General features: G+C 42.2%; 1 protein-coding gene across 1 annotated transcript in view; it reads right to left on the bottom strand.

The window, feature by feature from the left end:
- The window catches only part of LOC102383327 (vacuolar protein sorting-associated protein 13B-like), a gene marked incomplete at its 3' end in the record, with an annotated part of 448,314 nt that extends 430,692 nt beyond the window's left edge, over window positions 1-17,622 (bottom strand). The window contains exons 1-3 of the mRNA XM_025193225.1: window positions 17,453-17,622; window positions 4,694-4,888; window positions 2,550-2,674 (exon numbers count right to left, since the gene is read on the bottom strand). Coding sequence (XP_025049010.1) covers window positions 2,550-2,674; window positions 4,694-4,888; window positions 17,453-17,596 — 464 coding nt within the window. The remainder of the gene's footprint in view (window positions 1-2,549; window positions 2,675-4,693; window positions 4,889-17,452) is intronic.
- Window positions 17,623-17,803: the final 181 nt, after the last annotated feature.

Genomic DNA, 17,803 nt, shown 5'->3' with positions numbered 1-17,803 from the left:
CTGGAATGTGAAATCTAAAATTCCAAATAAAGCAGGTGGTATAATTTGGGGAAAAAAAGAGTTGAAGTTTAATGACATTACCAGGTTATTCTACCAGACTAATTCACACTCACTGCATGACTTCAATGAAGCTCTCAATCCTCATGCTGATTTCGATTTAGTTCAAGTGCTATTTGATGCATTTCATCTGGAGTTTTATTCACTTCAAGCTACACTTCATTTAAGCAAGCTGCTGTTGTACTCATTTATTTTTTCTACTTTATTACCCTCAAATTGGTTTTGCTTGGTTTAGATAAACTGTTTGCATAAATTAACTTTATCATCTTAAAATTATGAAATTAATTTTTATATGTATGTATGTATGTATGTATGTATGTATGTATGTGCGTATAAATACAAAAAAGCATCACACCTTAAAAAGAAATGACAAATTACTATTAAAGTAACTGAAAATGTATCAAACTACAGAAGTTTTTCAGATTATAAAACCTGTTCACAAAATGTTGATAGTTGATTTCCCATTTTTAGGCAGCTGCATTTCTCTCTAAAAATCACTGATTTTTATTTTTTATTATTGGTATATTGAGTTATATATGTTAGCTAGGCAATTTATCATGTAACAACAAAAAATAACCCAGAGTACATAAATACAAGAGAGAAAAATGTGACAAGATTGAATACTTATGACATTTAGAAATACTAAATCTTGCCTACTGAACTGTTTTCAGCAATGATTCATCTTTAAAATAATCAAAAAGAGTAAAATCCTTGTTGCTCAGATTATATACTTTTTCCCCAAAATATTGTACAATCAAAATGTATAATTATGTTTAAAACATCAAATTTATTTTTCAAGTTTGTAAACAACTTAACAAGTAAAAGCAACATATAATTTAGTGAAAAGAATTTGGATTTTTTTTCTTTAATCTTATCAAATTACTGAAGTATTTGTCTTTACCAATGTTAATAATTTAAATCAATTTTAAATTGCCACAGAAAAGGAATTTTTTCTTAAACAAAAGGGAAAGCCAAAACTGTTTCACTTAAATGGTCTTCTATTTTTGTAAAGTGTTTTTGAAAAATATGACCATGAAAATTAATCTATCACCACCTGGTGGTGCGGTGATTGTCTTAGAAATGCGTATTCATTAACACAACCGTGCTGCTACCAAAATTAGACAGGTTACTATTTTATAATGTAGCACAGCTAAACTATGACAGGATCAATTTGTTTACATTTATGATCCATAGGCCACGTTACTGTGTCCTGTTTTTTATTCACAAATTGGTTAGAAAGACACTTTTATTAAATACGAGGCCAATGTTTTTAAAATGCTGACTTGTCTTGCTGACCAGCTTATCCCATATTAATAACATTCCTGAAGATAACTTGCGTTCAAATTATGTATTATTAGATCCAGCTCAGTTTTAAACCAGAAGGAAAAATCCTTATATATTATACTTTTCTAGACAAAAAGACATATTTTAATACAATATTAAAAAAACCCCAAAAATAAAGGTGATACAGTATGTCATATAATACAAAACCTAGTTTAGAGTGAAATTTTAACAGAAGAGCTAGATTGTGTTAAAGAACAAAAGAAAAGGGAATAGTTTATGAAGTATTTGCATTTTGTAATAATTGTAAAAACCACAAAAAATTCTTCAGTGTGAAAATATTTGCATTTTAAACCTTCAATACTGTAAAGCAATCACTACAAATATATTACACATCTGATTGTCACATTAATATGGTTTCAATTGTAATATGACAGATAAATATAGTGTGATTCAGGCTGTTACTGCTGCTTTGCATCAGACTTTTGATTTGGTTGATTTGAAAGGTGAGAGCAGAGCTATTCAATTAAGATGCATTAATCAAAATATCAATAGATAACATTATCTTTGGTATGCATTCAAGAAGGAATGGGAATTGTTTTGTGAGATTCCCTATGATTGAAAAAGCAAAACATTTGCTACAGTATTTTGTAGTCTGTCACTGGGTTTACTCAACGAAAGAAGGAACTACCAAAGGGCTTGCTGATTAACAGCTGTGTCCTTACAAAGTCGTTCTTTGCAGACAACAGATTTCAAATAAGATATGGTGCAAGAGACAAAAAGCCCTAGAAATAAATGATACTATCCTTAAAAATCCATTTAATTTAACCTCTCAGTAAGTATAAAACTAGGGTTGGTAGCCAGTCAACTGACCGTTCAAATATGGTCACTTGACCAGTCAATTGACTGCATATTTTTGACCGCTCAAAGTTTATAGCAATTGTATTTTAAAAAACCCCGAAACAACAAAAAACCCTACATTTTTTGTAGTTTTCTTGACAGAAATATGATTTTTATTTTTTGACATTTCTTAATGGAAAATTTGTGCTTTTTCTGTGTATTATTTGGACCTATTGGCAATTTTCTACAATTTTTGACTGATATTTGACTGGTCAATTGACCAAACTTTATTTGACTGGTCAAATACCCAAAACTATATAAAACAAATAGTTATAGATTATATTATTAATTCTGTAAAATGTAATACTCACCAGGATCTGGGATATTTAAGTAGCTTGCCATAAAAAGCAGTACTAAAAGAGGGGATAACTGGAGCAGGTGAGCAGTATGATCCTCTGATATCCAAAGAGGTTAGTCCTGCCTGAAAGCCAAATATCTGAAACATGCACAAAAGGTCAAACTATATACTGATAAAAGATTCAACAAACACAGATTAGATTTAACACTTCTACTTTCCATTACCTAAACTCTCTGAACTTTCCCAGCCCCACAAAATATAATATTAAAGTAATAATCATTAAATATAAAACTATCAATTATAATTACAGAATACTTTCCTCACAACTTGAAAATATCTCCCATCCACTCATAAAAACTTGTTTGTCATCTTAAAAAGAAATAACTGTAGCTGCTTAAAAACAAATAAAAATATGTTCATGTTTCCTGTTAGTATTTATGCAACATGCCAAATGCTTACTTACAATCGCATATTACATTTTATCGTTTATATGAAGCCATGTAAAACCCACCAATCCATTGTTTAGTAGTTAGTCCATTTTTTTTTTTTATACTGTGGGATTACATAAGAGCAGCTTTTCTTTTTTTTATTTTTTATAAAATGAGGCTAAATTTGAATTATATTCTTAAAGATATATTACCCTTGTTCAGTAACATTTCTCCCTGACCATGTGAAAACTAACTCTTAAGGAGTTTAATATTTTTAACCTATTCTGCCGTCTGCATGTCAGAGCACAATTCACATATTTATATAGCAGATAAAATAACTGGCTCAATTCTGCACTCAGAAAATTCAACCACAAATGAAAAAGCCATGGTTTTGTTTTGTTTTTTAATAATTATGTATAAAACCCTTGGGGAGGAAAGCCCTAATGAAAATATAAAAAAAAAAATTAGGAGGACAAGATGTGATATTTCTGACCCAATCATTTTTAATGTACTAGGAGCTGCACCTTCCTAGGAAAGTGGAAGTTTGCCATGTAATGATGGAACACCGTGTTACTATTTTATAGGGACAGTTTAAGAATCTTGTTGCTTAGACAGCTGTTATGGTGTGGATAGACAAGTACAGTGGAGATGTGAAGGAGGTCCACTGTGTTTTCTTTCAAAGGAGATATTTACACTTACTATTGTTAGTAGTGACATTAGTTGGGGTGGATACAAATATAATTATAACAGCACCCAAAGCCCCTCAAGCTGTTCTAACCACAGCACTTGGTCTAGCAGGCCAGAATGCGATACTATGGCTGAAGCTATGCTCCTTTTGCCAAACAATTGCTGTGATTTTTAAACTCTCTAAACCTAGCAAAAAGGCTTCCTCCTCAGTAAAGGATATTAAAATTAAATATTTTAAGATCCCCTCCAATACTCAGAAGAACTGAACTATGCAAAGATGTGGCTCACTGTATTCAAGAATGGGCTTTTGCTTTTTGTGAACATTGACACAATGGGCAGTGACAGACGTGGGGGGGAACCTCCCCCCACTCCAAAACATGTTTTACTGAAAGAAGCAGCATGTTACTTCAACCCAGCTCCACGGCATCTGTAGAAATTGGGCGATTCGGTGGGGCTTTTTGGCATTTTTAGCTAAAGCCGATTCAATCAGCTATTAGATAAAAACATCAGAAAAGCCCCACTAACGCACCTGATCTCTACAGATGCTGGGAAAGCCAGGGTAAACTAATGTGCTCTTTTGGCAATGCACAGGGTTCAGTACAGGAGCGTGCAGCGCTTTAAGTAAAGCGTTGTTTTGGTTTTTCCCCCACTTCTGCAAGCATCCAACATAACTACTTTCCTTCACAGTATCCAACAGAATTTATAAAGATATGTCATTACCATGTATATCATTTTAAATTATTTTTCTTCACTGGTTTTCTCTGAAATAATTTGAAGAGAATCTTACAAGCAAGTAATCAGCCCATTCAAGCTTAACCTGCACTGCTTACTCACTGAAATTCTCACTGAAGTCATAGGACATCTTGGCTAAATAAGGAGCATAGAACCAAGACCTTGAGACTTGTTGCATATCCTTCTGGCAAAACTGGACATGCTCTAGAAAATAACTCAACATTTAAGGTTGTTTATATTCATGCTAAATTATTTTCAAGGGTGTAGGTTGTTTTCAACATACTCAATGATGTTTTTTATTTTCTTTTACCTTAAGGTAGCAGTGTGCATTACAGTAATGAAGCAGGTTATCAGAAGGTTGGCTAAGGCTGCTGACTGTTTGCACAAGTTGTTCAGCATACATTGGCACAGAATGTTCCAAGTTAATTTTGTCCACCAAAATTCTAATAGAAGGCAAAGGCCGTACAGGCTGGAAGCTTGTAATGTTTAACAAACCACTTGAATTCTAAAAAGTAAAACACACACATATTAAAGGCAAATTTCAACATTTTAGGGTTGCTTGTGATGGTGCATACAATATGGCCTCATATTCCTATTTGCAAAGGTTTTAAAGACCCTGAAATATTTCTAAAACATGACATCTCTACTTAGCAGATTCATGTACAAGTATACAGAGGTGATGTGCTAGTCTATAAAAGGTTATTAACTCATTTCTTTACTACCAGGGAGAAAAATGTCCACACCAAACTCATGCTGATCTCTTTCTTATCCTGTATGTCATCTTATGTGTTCGTAAATGTACCGTGCATCTTGACTGTAACAGAATATCTTTCCAAGAATTTTGAAACTTTACACACTAAACCTTATTTTTCATCTACTATATTGCACTTTTTATTAAATCACAATAAAAAGGGGGTGGGGAATGAGCTATATAATTTTCAGAATTTAATGACTGGGAGTACATAATGCAACTCAAAATGGGAAAGAATATTTTAAAGGTTAAAATTAATTCAACTTTGTCTCCCTCCCTGCCTCATCCCCCTTGTTCTGCACCGAATATGATGATGTTTTAAATTTACTCCAGATGCCAAAGGCCCCAAAGATCACAATGGCTGTAGGATTGCAGATTGTAGCAGAGAAAGTCATGTAATTTTCCTTAAACTAGCTGCAGAAATTAACAAGGCATGGTTGTCGGTACACCAAGGGAAACATCAATGGAAACGTGGTGAAAGGATCTGCACTGAAGGCCTGCACACTGAATGGCTAAAATGGGTAAAAAGTAACAAAGACAATTTTGTTCTGTAAACATATTACAGTATGATTATGTATACAGCAAGTAGAAGTAGGAGGCAAACCAGCGTAAGCTGGATGTACTTAAACTGACAACTGTGATTTAAAAATTCTTAGGGTCTTCTGTGATGTCACAAAACTGTTATAGGGATGTATCATGGGGCACAGAAAGACAGGAAAATACTCGTAAACAGATTAATTAGTTATGTGCTTTTGTGTTTAATTTTAAAGGAAGAGGCTGCCCCTGTCCTTCCTGGCTACCACTTGGCACCTTGACTAACTTGTCTTACAAGCTTGCTATAGCTTAAAAATCAGGGTTGCAGAAATGGAATCAAGATTCACTGTCATGGCTGCCACCAGCTCTTCTGAGCTGTAACAATGTACTCTCATGTCTTTTGACCTCCACGACCTTAAAATTAATAAAAATGCCCTGCCTAGACAAAAAGAAGGAATCAAGAATGTCAACATCTCAGTGGCTACCGTTATACCATAAATAAAACCTGAAAATTAAACCTTTACCAATGCTTTTCTCTTTTGCCTTGCATATAAGCCAGAGGCTGGCTTAGCCAGCAAGAACATCTCTTTCTGCGATACTGCTAATGGCCTGTACTAAATAATTTCTAATCTGTGCCTGCTCGAAGTTTGCTAGGTTTTAGAGAGGCCAGTAGGACCACGTTCCATGCTCGTAAGTTCCCAGCTGCTAGGCTGAAAGCTTGGGCAGTCTAATTTCCATCTCCAATATTATATATAATTTTATTAAAAAGTGTTTTATTAAAAATGTTAAGGTTAAACACTGACATGCTGACAAGTCACAAATACCAAAAAGTAAGGTCACACGTGCCATTTCTGCTGGAGTTAGGCACATGGTGGATTTGTTGAAGTGTACAAGAGGACTATTAAGTGCTTCAGGGTTAGTTGAAGTCTTGATAACAATGTACAGTCATCTTTTAAGGTTGGCCAAAGCCCTTATATTACAAACAGTCTGTGCAGTTCCTCTATTGGAGCCTTTGCCTCAGTCCTTACCCTGTTTCACTAGCCAAGTTGTTACAAAGGTAAACACAGCCATTGTATAACATGCATGACAAATGCTTCCTTGAATGTATACTTTATGGACTCAAGAAAAAAAATAATAGTTTTCAAACTTGTAAGTCAGGGTAATTAAAACCAATTTCCACTTCAGTTAAGTCTTCTCTATTCCTCACTGAAGGCTACTGTCAGGCCTAATTTCAACGTTTGGATATTTCAGCAAATCAGCTAATTAAAAACAATAGAATTGCCTATATTCTGTTAAAAATGATTGAAACTTTTCTCAGACTTGAAAAATTGAGTACATCCCAACAGAAAACTTCAGCCTGAAAAGTGAAAGTTGCAGAAAGTTATAGAAAATGGGCATTTTAACTGAAACCATTCAACGACCTTCAACTAAGTTGGGGAGCAGGAGCGAGGGGAGCAGGGTGCACGTGTGCCACCCGCACGTGTACCTGCTTACCTCGGCGGAGGCGGCAGCAGCTGAAGTGCTTAAAATATATGCTTGGGGACTGACTTAACTTCCACGGAAGCCAATGGTGCCTTGCAGTTGATTAACTTCAATATGTGCCAAAGAAGTCGAAAGATACAAAAGGTGTGCTATACACTCCTACATCCTAGCATCAAAAATAGGCATGGCCTCAGCCTTCTGCTTTAAAATCTATGGTGTGGTCTAGAGTAAAGGAAGTAAAGGAAGAAAGAGTAGAGGAAGAAACACTCTGCTGCTGCCTCTATTAGCAGTGAGTGGGTTAGAAGAGGAACACAACAGCCCAGCCAAACTATGTCTAATGGTCTCAAAAACAAAAGACACTCCACGAGGCCAAATTCTGTATTGTTCTGGACCTTGTGAAATCCCATGGATATCTGTGGGGTCGCACAAGAGGAAAAAAGGGCAGAATCCAAACCTGTGGGTGGATCCAAGTTGAAAATTAAGCCAGTTTTAGCACCTGCTTCATATTTACGACATTGCTCAAAGTGCTTCAAACTGCAAGTGAATATTTGTGCTGGAAAGTCTGTTATGGTATCTCCTCAGGACCAGGCCGGTATGTGCTTACTTCTAACCATATTAAAAAGTAGGACTAACCTCAGATTACTACTGTTACACTGCATGCAGTTTACTGGATTCTCTCTGTTAATGGCTGAACTTTTTATATAAAGACCAAACATAAGTTTTTGATTTTCTTAGACTAGTAAGAGGTTGTTTTTTTAAAAGAAACTGCTGCCCTAAGCAAATTGCAAGTCTATAATATTTCCATTAAGAGATCTTACATTCCCAATGTCTAGTGATTTCAGTAATATGTTATGCAGTCCAGAAACATGGAATGAAAATTGTTCTTGTGACCACAGAAGCATTTTAGATCCTTCCGGTGAGGCCCTTATCCAGGTCATTTCAATCTGTTTGATTAATGTTTCCTTTTTTCTCTGTCATTACTTATAGGGAAGTGGGGGAGGTACAGATTTCTTTCAGAAGAATGCAGTCTAAATGGAAACAGATTCGCATTTACAAGACTTTAAGAATATTTTCCTTTATTTCTTCCAAATCAATAGAATCTGGCAGGTAAGTCATAATGGGCTGCACTCCAGGCCCCAACATGGCCCCCTTACAGGGGTTGACTGAAGGAGCAGTGGGTACATCCAGAGCATTCCTGTATTTCAGCTCTCTACTGTTAGCAGATTTCTTTGAGGACTGGTAGCATTCAGTACAAGTTGGAGGAGCCCTGAGACACCTCTGTTTCTTTGGATTAGTGGCAAGAAAAGGGGTGGGCGGAGACAAGTGAACTCCAGTATGTCCCTGGGACTGGGAGTTGTACTAAGCAAAGCTTGGCTAGACCCATGTGTTAGCTGAGCTAGAGGCTTAGGCTTACTTAAGATGGTAGGAAGGGCTTAGTGTCTGAAAGTCCCCTAAGTTCAGAAAAGAGCTGAACTACTGAATTAAGCAGTATTGGACACCATCCCATAAGGATAAGAACAGACTGAGGACACTCAGGACATCTTTCTTGATGAGGTCAAGATGGGTTGGTACCAGCCTCCAAAGGGCAGTTTTCTGCACCTTCACAGCATCAGTGTAATCGATCAGCAAGACTGTGGTTTTGGGCAGTGGCATAAGTCGGGCAGAGCAAACATGGCAACCAGCCTGGGCGCTGACTTGGGGTGGGATGGGTGGGACAGGGGAAGGACAAGCAAAAAAAGTGGTTGTTGACAGCTATGTGATTGCAATTGTAAACTGCAGCAGCAACTGGAAGTCACTGCTGCCCCTGTGTACCGGGCACCTGGCTAGGTCCCTATGCTGCTGGTTTTGACACTTGGTAAAGTCCTTCTGTAACCCAAAACTAGTATAAGAATGGAGCTATAGTGGCTGTTGACTCACTGTGTATCTCGCGCAGACTTGTAATCAACCTAAACTAGTGATTAGTGAAAAGATGCCTAGCAAGCTAAGTTTATGCCTCTTCTCTGTTACCGTGTGTGCTTAGCACTGCTACAGGTATCATTAAAGCTCTCCCTGAGTAGCACCAAGGGCCTAGAATGGTATAAACTCAAGTATATGCTCTGAGAACCTAATCAGCATGTGCATGCTGGTTTTGTCATTTGGATATTTGCATTGTAGGTATTTGCACAAGTGAATATTAAATTTGGTGGCATCACTTCTATAAGTTTGGTCAGACTTTCAGGTAACTACATGTAACCACATATAAAAAGTTACTTGTATGTAGTATACTATAGTTACTTTTTCTTCCTGTACATTACCTCTTCACTTAAAGCCATGTTCCTTATTCTGGCATGCCTGTGGGTATCAGGGGGGGGGGTGGGACTTTATGTCAAGGAGCACTACACATCCTCTGCCAGCAGTATGGGGTCAGGGGAAGGGCGAGCTGAAGTGCTCTGGGTCAAGATCCAGGGGGGGCAAGGCGAGAGGGATTTGACGGTGGGGGTCTATTACAGACCCCCCAATCAGGAGGAGGAGCTGGACAGGGAATTTTCAGGCCAGCTTGCGGAGACACTAAAAGCAAGGGATGTAGTTGTCATGGGCGATTTTAATTACCCGGACATCTGCTGGGAGGAGCAGTCAGCCGGGACGGACCGCTCCAGGAGGTTCTTGGCCGAGTTGCAGGACCTCCACTTGATTCAGGAGGTGCACAGTCCCACCAGAGGAGATGCTCTGCTGGACCTGGTCCTGGCCGCAGGCGACGACCTGGTAAGAGGCCTCCAGGTTCTTGACCACCTGGGCAATAGTGATCATCGCGTGCTGGAATTCACCATCCAGCGTAGAGTGTCAAGGGCCCGCAGCAAGGTGGTGGCCCTAGACTTCAGGAGGGCCAACTTCAGTGAGATGAGGAGATTAGTGGGAGAGGAACTGGGGTCCTTGAGGGCAGAGGAACTCAGCGTCCAAGAGGAGTGGTCGTTCCTTAAGGAAACGATACTCGGGGCCCAAGGGGTGTCCATCCCGACAAGAAGCAAGGCGGGCAGGAGTGTCCAAAAGCCCCCCTGGCTCACCAAGGGTGTCCGGGAATGCCTGCTTGCCAAAAGGGTGGCGTACGCCCGGTGGAAGGGGGGTGTAATCTCCAAAGAGGAGTATACCTCCTCTGCTCGGGCCTGCAGGCGGGCTGTTAGGAAGGCCAAGGCGGAGATAGAGCTCGGATTAGCGTCCAGGATTAAGGATAACAAAAAGTCCTTTTTCAAATATATTGGGAGGATGAAGAAGGCGCCGGGTAATGTGGGGCCCCTGCAGGATATGCGGGGCAATCTGGTGGTTGCGTCAGAGGATAAAGCGGACCTCTTTAACCAATTCTTCACCTCCGTTTTCTTGTGCAGGGACCGGGACTTCCCTGCTGTGATAGAAGCCGGACGCGAGGGGATCGCCTTCAGACCTCAGGTTGGGGAGGACCGGGTTAGAGAGCTTCTGGAGGGGCTGGACGCGTTCAAGTCAGCGGGTCCGGATGCTCTCCACCCCAGGGTGCTGAGGGAGCTGGCTGGGGTTATTGCAGGGCCCCTGGCACGGCTCTACGAGCGATCGTGGTGCTTGGGCCAGGTGCCAGACGATTGGAAGGTAGCTAATGTGGTCCCCATCTTCAAAAAAGGGAAAAGGGAGGACCCGGGCAATTATAGGCCCGTCAGTCTTACCTCAATCCTGGGGAAGCTCTTTGAGAAGATCATCAAGGAGCACATTTGTGATGGGCCGGCATCCGAGATGATGCTCAGGGGCAATCAGCATGGATTTATTAGGGGGAGATCATGTCAGACCAACCTGATTGCCTTTTATGATCAGGTCACAAAGGCCATGGATGCAGGTGTCGCGGTGGATGTAGTCTTTCTGGACTTCAGCAAGGCCTTTGACACCGTCTCTCACCCCATCCTAATTAGTAAACTAGGCGACTGTGGCATAGATGCCTACACGGTCAGATGGATTGCAGATTGGCTGAAGGGTCGCACTCAGAGGGTGGTGGTGGATGGATCATATTCGACTTGGGGGGAGGTGGGTAGTGGAGTCCCTCAGGGCTCGGTCCTGGGCCCTGCGCTGTTCAATGTCTTCATCAGCGATCTTGATGTTGGGGTGGAGAGCAACCTGTTTAAATTCGCTGATGACACCAAAATTTGGGGGGAGGTGAGCACGCTAGCAGGGAGAGAGAGATTGCAGAAGGATCTGGATAGGTTACAGGGGTGGGCAAACAGGAACAGGATGTGTTTCAATACGGACAAGTGCAGGGTGCTGCACTTGGGTAGTAGGAACCAGCAGCACACTTATACGATGGGGAGCTCCCTACTTGAGAGCACGGAGGCGGAAAGGGATCTTGGTGTCATTATTGACTCCAAGATGAACATGGGCCGACAATGCGAGGTCATGGTTGGCAGGGCTAACCGGACCTTGTCGTGCATCCACAGGTGCATCTCGAGTAGAGCCAGGGAGGTGATCCTCCCCCTCTATGCGACGCTGGTCAGGCCGCAGCTGGAGTATTGTGTCCAGTTCTGTGCGCCCCATTTCAGGAGGGATGTGGACAACATGGAGAGGGTCCAGAGGAGGGCCACCCGCATGATCCGGGGACAACAGGGCAGACCCTACAGTGAGAGACTGCGGGACTTGAACCTATTCAGCCTCCACAAGAGAAGGCTGAGGGGGGACCTGGTGACCGTCTATAAACTCACTAGGGGGAACCAGAAGGGTTTGGGGGAGACGCTGTTTCCCCTAGCCCCCGCTGGCATAACAAGGAGTAATGGGCACAAGTTGATGGAGAGGAGGTACAGATTGGACATCCGAAAAAACTACTTCACAGTTAGGGTGGCTAGGAGCTGGAACCAACTTCCAAGGGAGGTGGTGCTGGCCCCTACCCTGGGGATCTTTAAGAAGAGGCTGGATACTTACCTGGCTGGACTCATTTGAGTCCCGTTTTTGTTTTTAGGGTGAGTGGTTTTGTTTGTGTTTTTGGGTTGTTCTCCCGCCCTGGCGGGGGGGCGGGCTAGAAGATCTATTAGGTCCCTTCCGACCCTGAAACTATGAAACTATGAAACTATCATAACTCTTATTCTCTGAATGCTAGCACCGAACTAACTTTATTATTTCCTCCTTATTGTTTTTTTCTTTTTAATTCCATTGCGTCTCCCTTCTTACCCGATTCCTCTCTGTAACAAAAAGTTAAACCTTAGCCACCTCAGCTCTGGCATAAGAAAAAGTTAAACCTCATAGGGATAGTCTTGAAGGGGAGTCCTCAGCCTGCTCAGGGCCAGTGAAACTGTTTCCTTCACATACCTCTCCACACTTCTGCACAACAGAAGCAAGGTGCAAGGCAGACAAATGGCTGTGATGATTCCACATTCCCAGCTGCTACATGGTGAACAGGATGAAAAAGTTTGCTGGCCCAGCTGGAACAACCCCCATACTCAAAAGTTCTAGAATTAAACTGCATTGGAAGAGAGGCAGAATGTCCACACACAAAAATAGATGCAGGAGCAGAGAACCAAGAAGTCATGTCCTGCTCTCTCATAACCCACCCTCCCTGCTGTGCCCCAGCAAAAGCTGAAGATAGGAAAGAACCTGACCTCTTAATTTTTTTCCCATTTATCCTCATATGAAATCTCTCCTGTGCCTTTTAATCATTTTATTTCGGTGTATTTGGACACTCTACGAGACAGGATCACCAACAATGAGCACATTATTCACAGTACGAGTTTACCATACTTTATACCACATCATGATATATTCATTATACATGCTGACTTAGGGTGCGGGAGGGGACGAGGGGGTCTACAAAGTTTTTTCAAGCTGGGTATCATTCTTGATGGCTCATGTAACAGGGGGCCTTACCGCGGCTGATTAGAAGTTGGCCCGCCCACCTGTTTCTAGGCAAACCGCCCACCTCTCTCGCCTGCCATGCCTTGTTGTTTAATAATTGGTGTCTTAATTAGGCAGGAGGCTGCTCTTTGGTAGCCCTGTTCTCCTGGACCTATGTATGCAGCTCCAACCACCCCTGTACTGCATCCCCAGCCTCATGAGATGACACATGAATGATGTTCCCTCACACCACAACTGGTGCTCCTGGGTCTCACAGGGACTCTCGCACCCTCCTTGGAGCAGCATGTCATTGTGCTCTCCCTTTCTGTAAATTCTGACCCACACTTGGCCTCCTCTCAGCAGAGGACTTGCTGGGGTCAGGACTCACTCCTAGTTTCCTGGCTGAGCCCCACTATTCAGCCTCAAACCCAACTACGGCCTCAGGTGTCTGAAAACATACCTTGGCCTAATCCCCACACATGGGGTTCCTACTATGCCTACCCTGGGGTCTTTTCATCATCTTCACACTCAACTACTCACAGGGCTGGCCCTTGTGCTACCCTTCAGGCTTACTCCCCATTCAGCCCTACTCAATGCGCCCCTGGGACTGCCCTTCACGCCTACACCCTGTTCAGCCCTACTCAGCCCCCTTCACACACAGACCTTCAGGCCTACTCCTGATCAATACTACTCTGTGTGGGGCCACATACATCCCTGCCCTCTCAGGGCCTTCACAATTATCCCTGACCAGGGGCCTCCGGAGTCTTCCTCTCCTGCGGGCTCAGCTGGCTGCAGCTGTGCCTGGCCCCACTCCTCTCCTGGGGACTTCTACCCTCTAGGGCTGAGGTGGCCGTAGCCATGCCTGGCCCTCGTACCCATCAAATTGTGGGGGCTACGGGTTAAGGCGCCCCGACCCGCCTTTCACCAGGGTGGTAACTGGCCTGGCATTTCCTGGGGCTCTTGCACCACCAGGAGCCCCAACAGGCCACCCATCCCCAGCTGGGTGCAGTTTTAGGTCATGCCCAGGACCAAGAGCATCCTAGCCATCCCCATAAGATCTTGCCCTTCCCTCCTAGTGTTCTTGCTGCAGCTCCGCCCGGCGATGTTTCTGCCTGGGCTGGCAACAGCAAACTGCAGCCTTTATATACCTGGTTCTCATAATGGCTGCCACCATCAGGCACCTGCTAGCTGCCTGACTGTGCACTTAAAGTGGCAGGCACCCAAAAGAGCACTGCCACACTCAGTAATAGATTTACTACAGAAGACAATGGTAAATACCAAATAACCAGGTCACAAAAGCATCAAGAAAATAAAGTTTACTAAATATATCTAGCACTGGTGTTGATCTAGTAAAGGATCACCTTGAGAGGCTGAACACCTTCAAGTCAGCTGGTCCTGACAGATTACACCCTAGAGTACTCAAGGAGCTGGCAGGTGTCATAGCCCAACCAATGGCAAAAATATTCAAAAACTCATGGTGCTCAGGTGAAGTACCTGAAGACTGGAAGAAGGCCAATGTGGTACCCATCTTCAAGAAAGGGAGGAAAGTAGATCCCGGGAATTACAGGCCAATCATCTTGACCTCAATCCCCGGTAAGATTCTGGAGAAAATTATCAAGGAGACCCTTCTGGATAAGCTGGCTGAGGGCAACATCCTGAGGGTTAGCCAGCACAGGTTTGTTGCAGGTAGGTCTTGCCTGACCAATCTCATCTCCTTCTATGACCAGGTGACATATCACATGGACAAGGGAGAAGAGAGTGACATCATATATCTGGACTTTAAGGAAGCCTTTGATCAGATGTCCCATGACCTCCTCATGGAAAAATTGGCTACACCACAGTCATCAGCTACACCACAGTCCAATGGCTGGGAAATTGGCTCCGCGGTCAGACCCAGAGAGTAGTGGTCGATGGTAGCAAATCATTATGGCACTCCATGACCAGTGGCATCCCCCAAGGCTTTGTCCTTGGACTGTTTCTCTTTAACATCTTTATCAACAATGTGGAAATTAGTATCAGAAGCACACTGGCTAAGTTCGCCAGTGACACTAGCATCCACACCTGAGGACAGGCTAGTGATCCAGGCTGACTTGGATAAACTTAGTAAGTGGACAGATACAAACCTGATGACATTCAATACCAATAAATGTAAGGTACTCTACCTCAGGGGGGGGGAAAAAAAACGCAGCATACTTATAGGCTCAGCAGTGCTACGCTTGTTAGCACCAGGGCTGAAAGAGACTTGGGGGTCATGACTGACCACAACATGAGCCACCAATGCAATGTTGCAGCTGGTAAAGCAAACAAAATTCTGGCTCGAATCTCAGGATGTCATCCTCCTGCTGCACTCGGCCTTGGTGAGGCTGCAGCTGGAGTACTGCATCCAATTCTGGGCTCCACAATTCAAGAAAGATGTCGAGAAGCTTGAGAGAGTCCAGGGGAGAGCCACGTGCATGATCAGAGGGCAAGAGAATAGGCCTTATCAAGAGAGGCTGAGAGCCATGGGACTTTTCAGTTTGGAAAAGCGCAGGCTCAGGGGGGACCTGGTGGCTGCCTGTAAGTACATAAGGGGTTTGTATCAGGATCTGGGAGAACGCCTGTTCCCCAGAGCGCCCCAAGGAAAAACAAGGACCAACGGTCATAAACTCCTCGGAGACCGATTCAGGCTGGACGTAAGAATAAATTTCTTTACTAAGCCCCCAAGACCTGGAATAGACTCCCTCCAGAAGTGGTGCAGGCACCTACTCTGGACTCATTCAAGAAATGTTTGGATGATTATCTTGCTGGGATCCTTTGACCCTACCTGACTTCCTGCCCCTGGCGCAGGGGGCTGGACTTGATGATCTTCAAGGTCCCTTCCAGCCCTAACGTCTATGACATCTATGAAATAACTAGTAGTAGCATTCAACTAATAGCAAATCACTATCCAACCATCTTTAAATCAGAAAAGATGCAGGTACATCCTGGAAGAAATGTCCTCCTCCAGGTACCTCAGCTCTAGCATAAGAATTTAGGCTGCTAGCAGTCATTCAAAAAAACCCCAAAACAAAAAAAGTGCTTTACCAGAAGAAGCAGCATGTTACTTCAACCTAGGTCTGCAGTGTCAGCAAATATCAGCGGGGTTTTTTGGCACTCTTAGCTAAAAATGATTCACAATTAGTCATTAAGTACAAGTGCCAAAAAGCCCCACTAAAGCATCCGATCTTTACAGACGTTGGGTGAGCTGGGTTGAAGTAAGGCATGCCGTTTTGGTTTTTTTACCTCTGCAAGCACCCTTAAATGACAAGCCGCTGCTGTTTATAACACTGACATCCAGTTTCAAAGATTAACTGGTTATAAAGAATCCATGATAGTCTAGTATAAAGGTATTACCTGCTTGAACCTGAAATGGCTATATAAGTGACTAAGCCAGAAGTAAGCCATTAGTTCAACTAAAACACCCAGTTGAAAGTACGAATGCACGATGGGGGAGTATGTGTGTGTGGATTTTTTTTTCTGAGATTTTAACAAAAATTTTCATATGCTTCAATCTATAAAGACAGGCTGTACTATGAATTTAACGATAAAGTTGTCAGAAGATGAAAAGGATTATAAATTTACAAACTTCTTCAAGTACTTAGAAAAATCCTTCCCTCTGATTTTTATATTTTTGAAGACAAACAGAGGCAGGGTACAATCAGAGAATTCAACTACTCAATGTCCTCATGCCCTAGTGCTGCGATGGAGATGCTGCCAGGAGTGAGATAGTAGGGGCAAGCAGAAGCTGTGGGTCAGGAGTGAGAGCCAGTGAGGGGGTGGTGGGCTGGGAGTGAGGGGCAAGGGCAGAGCATCAGTGCTACTCAGCATCCCACACCCTGGTAAGCAAAGGGGGAAGGGCCAGCTTTTTATATTGCTGGGGTCAGCACAGGTGCTGGTTTATCTCTAGCTTCCCCTGGCAGAAGATCTGGGAGGAGCTGGGCAGGGTCAGTTTGACCCAAGAGGCACAATTTGCCCCTCACCAAAGTGTACGTTCAGGCACGTGTGCTGAGGAACAAATCTCTGGCACAAATTTGTGATATTGCTATTTGAACTACTGCAAGTGTAAGTGTCTGCATGTGTGGAAGCACCCTGTGAGTCTAAAAAAACAAAAAACCTACTATCCCTACAATCTGACTGTTCAAGAACTGTTCAATGATTCCAGATAAAGGACCTGTGGGATGATATGAAGATGACAGACCTGCTGATATTGATGATAGACTTGCTTAGGCTACCATGAAGTGCCTTTTAGTAAAGGTATGCTATAGGTACACCTAGAACAAAGAGACATTTTTGTAAAATGTTTGTTGTTTTAAAAATCTTATGTCACTTAGGCAATGACATAAGAAGAGATATGTAGCTAGTCCTGTAATCACAAAAAATGAGTGCTTGAACTTTCAACCTTAATATACTTTAATTTTTTTGCATGAAACACTGAAAAAATATGTATGAACTTAACAATAAATATCATCATACCTTTTGACCCATGATTATAGGCAGCAAGTGGTCCAGTAAATTGAATTCAGCCATTGGGACTGTAATGGTACATTTAAGTATAGTAAAGCTTGTGAGTCGAGTAGGAATGTATTCCTCCAAAGATGCTACTTCTGAGTCTGGCATAGTTTGATTTCCATCTATAATATCTAAAATAGGTCATGATTATATAAACAAACTAAGCATAAGACTAAAAGTAGCAAAATATTTTCTACAATAACTATTCAGATATTTTTTGTTGCTTAGTAGATGTGAATAGTGTGTGTGTGTATGTATGTATGTATGTATGTATGTATGTATGTATGTATGTATATATATATATATATATATATA

This window comes from Alligator sinensis, unplaced genomic scaffold (assembly GCF_000455745.1).
Source record: "Alligator sinensis unplaced genomic scaffold, ASM45574v1 scaffold497_2, whole genome shotgun sequence".
Lineage (NCBI taxonomy): Eukaryota > Metazoa > Chordata > Crocodylia > Alligatoridae > Alligator > Alligator sinensis.
The sequence above is the reverse complement of the archived record's forward strand: the minus strand, read 5'-3'. Positions and strand labels throughout refer to the sequence as shown.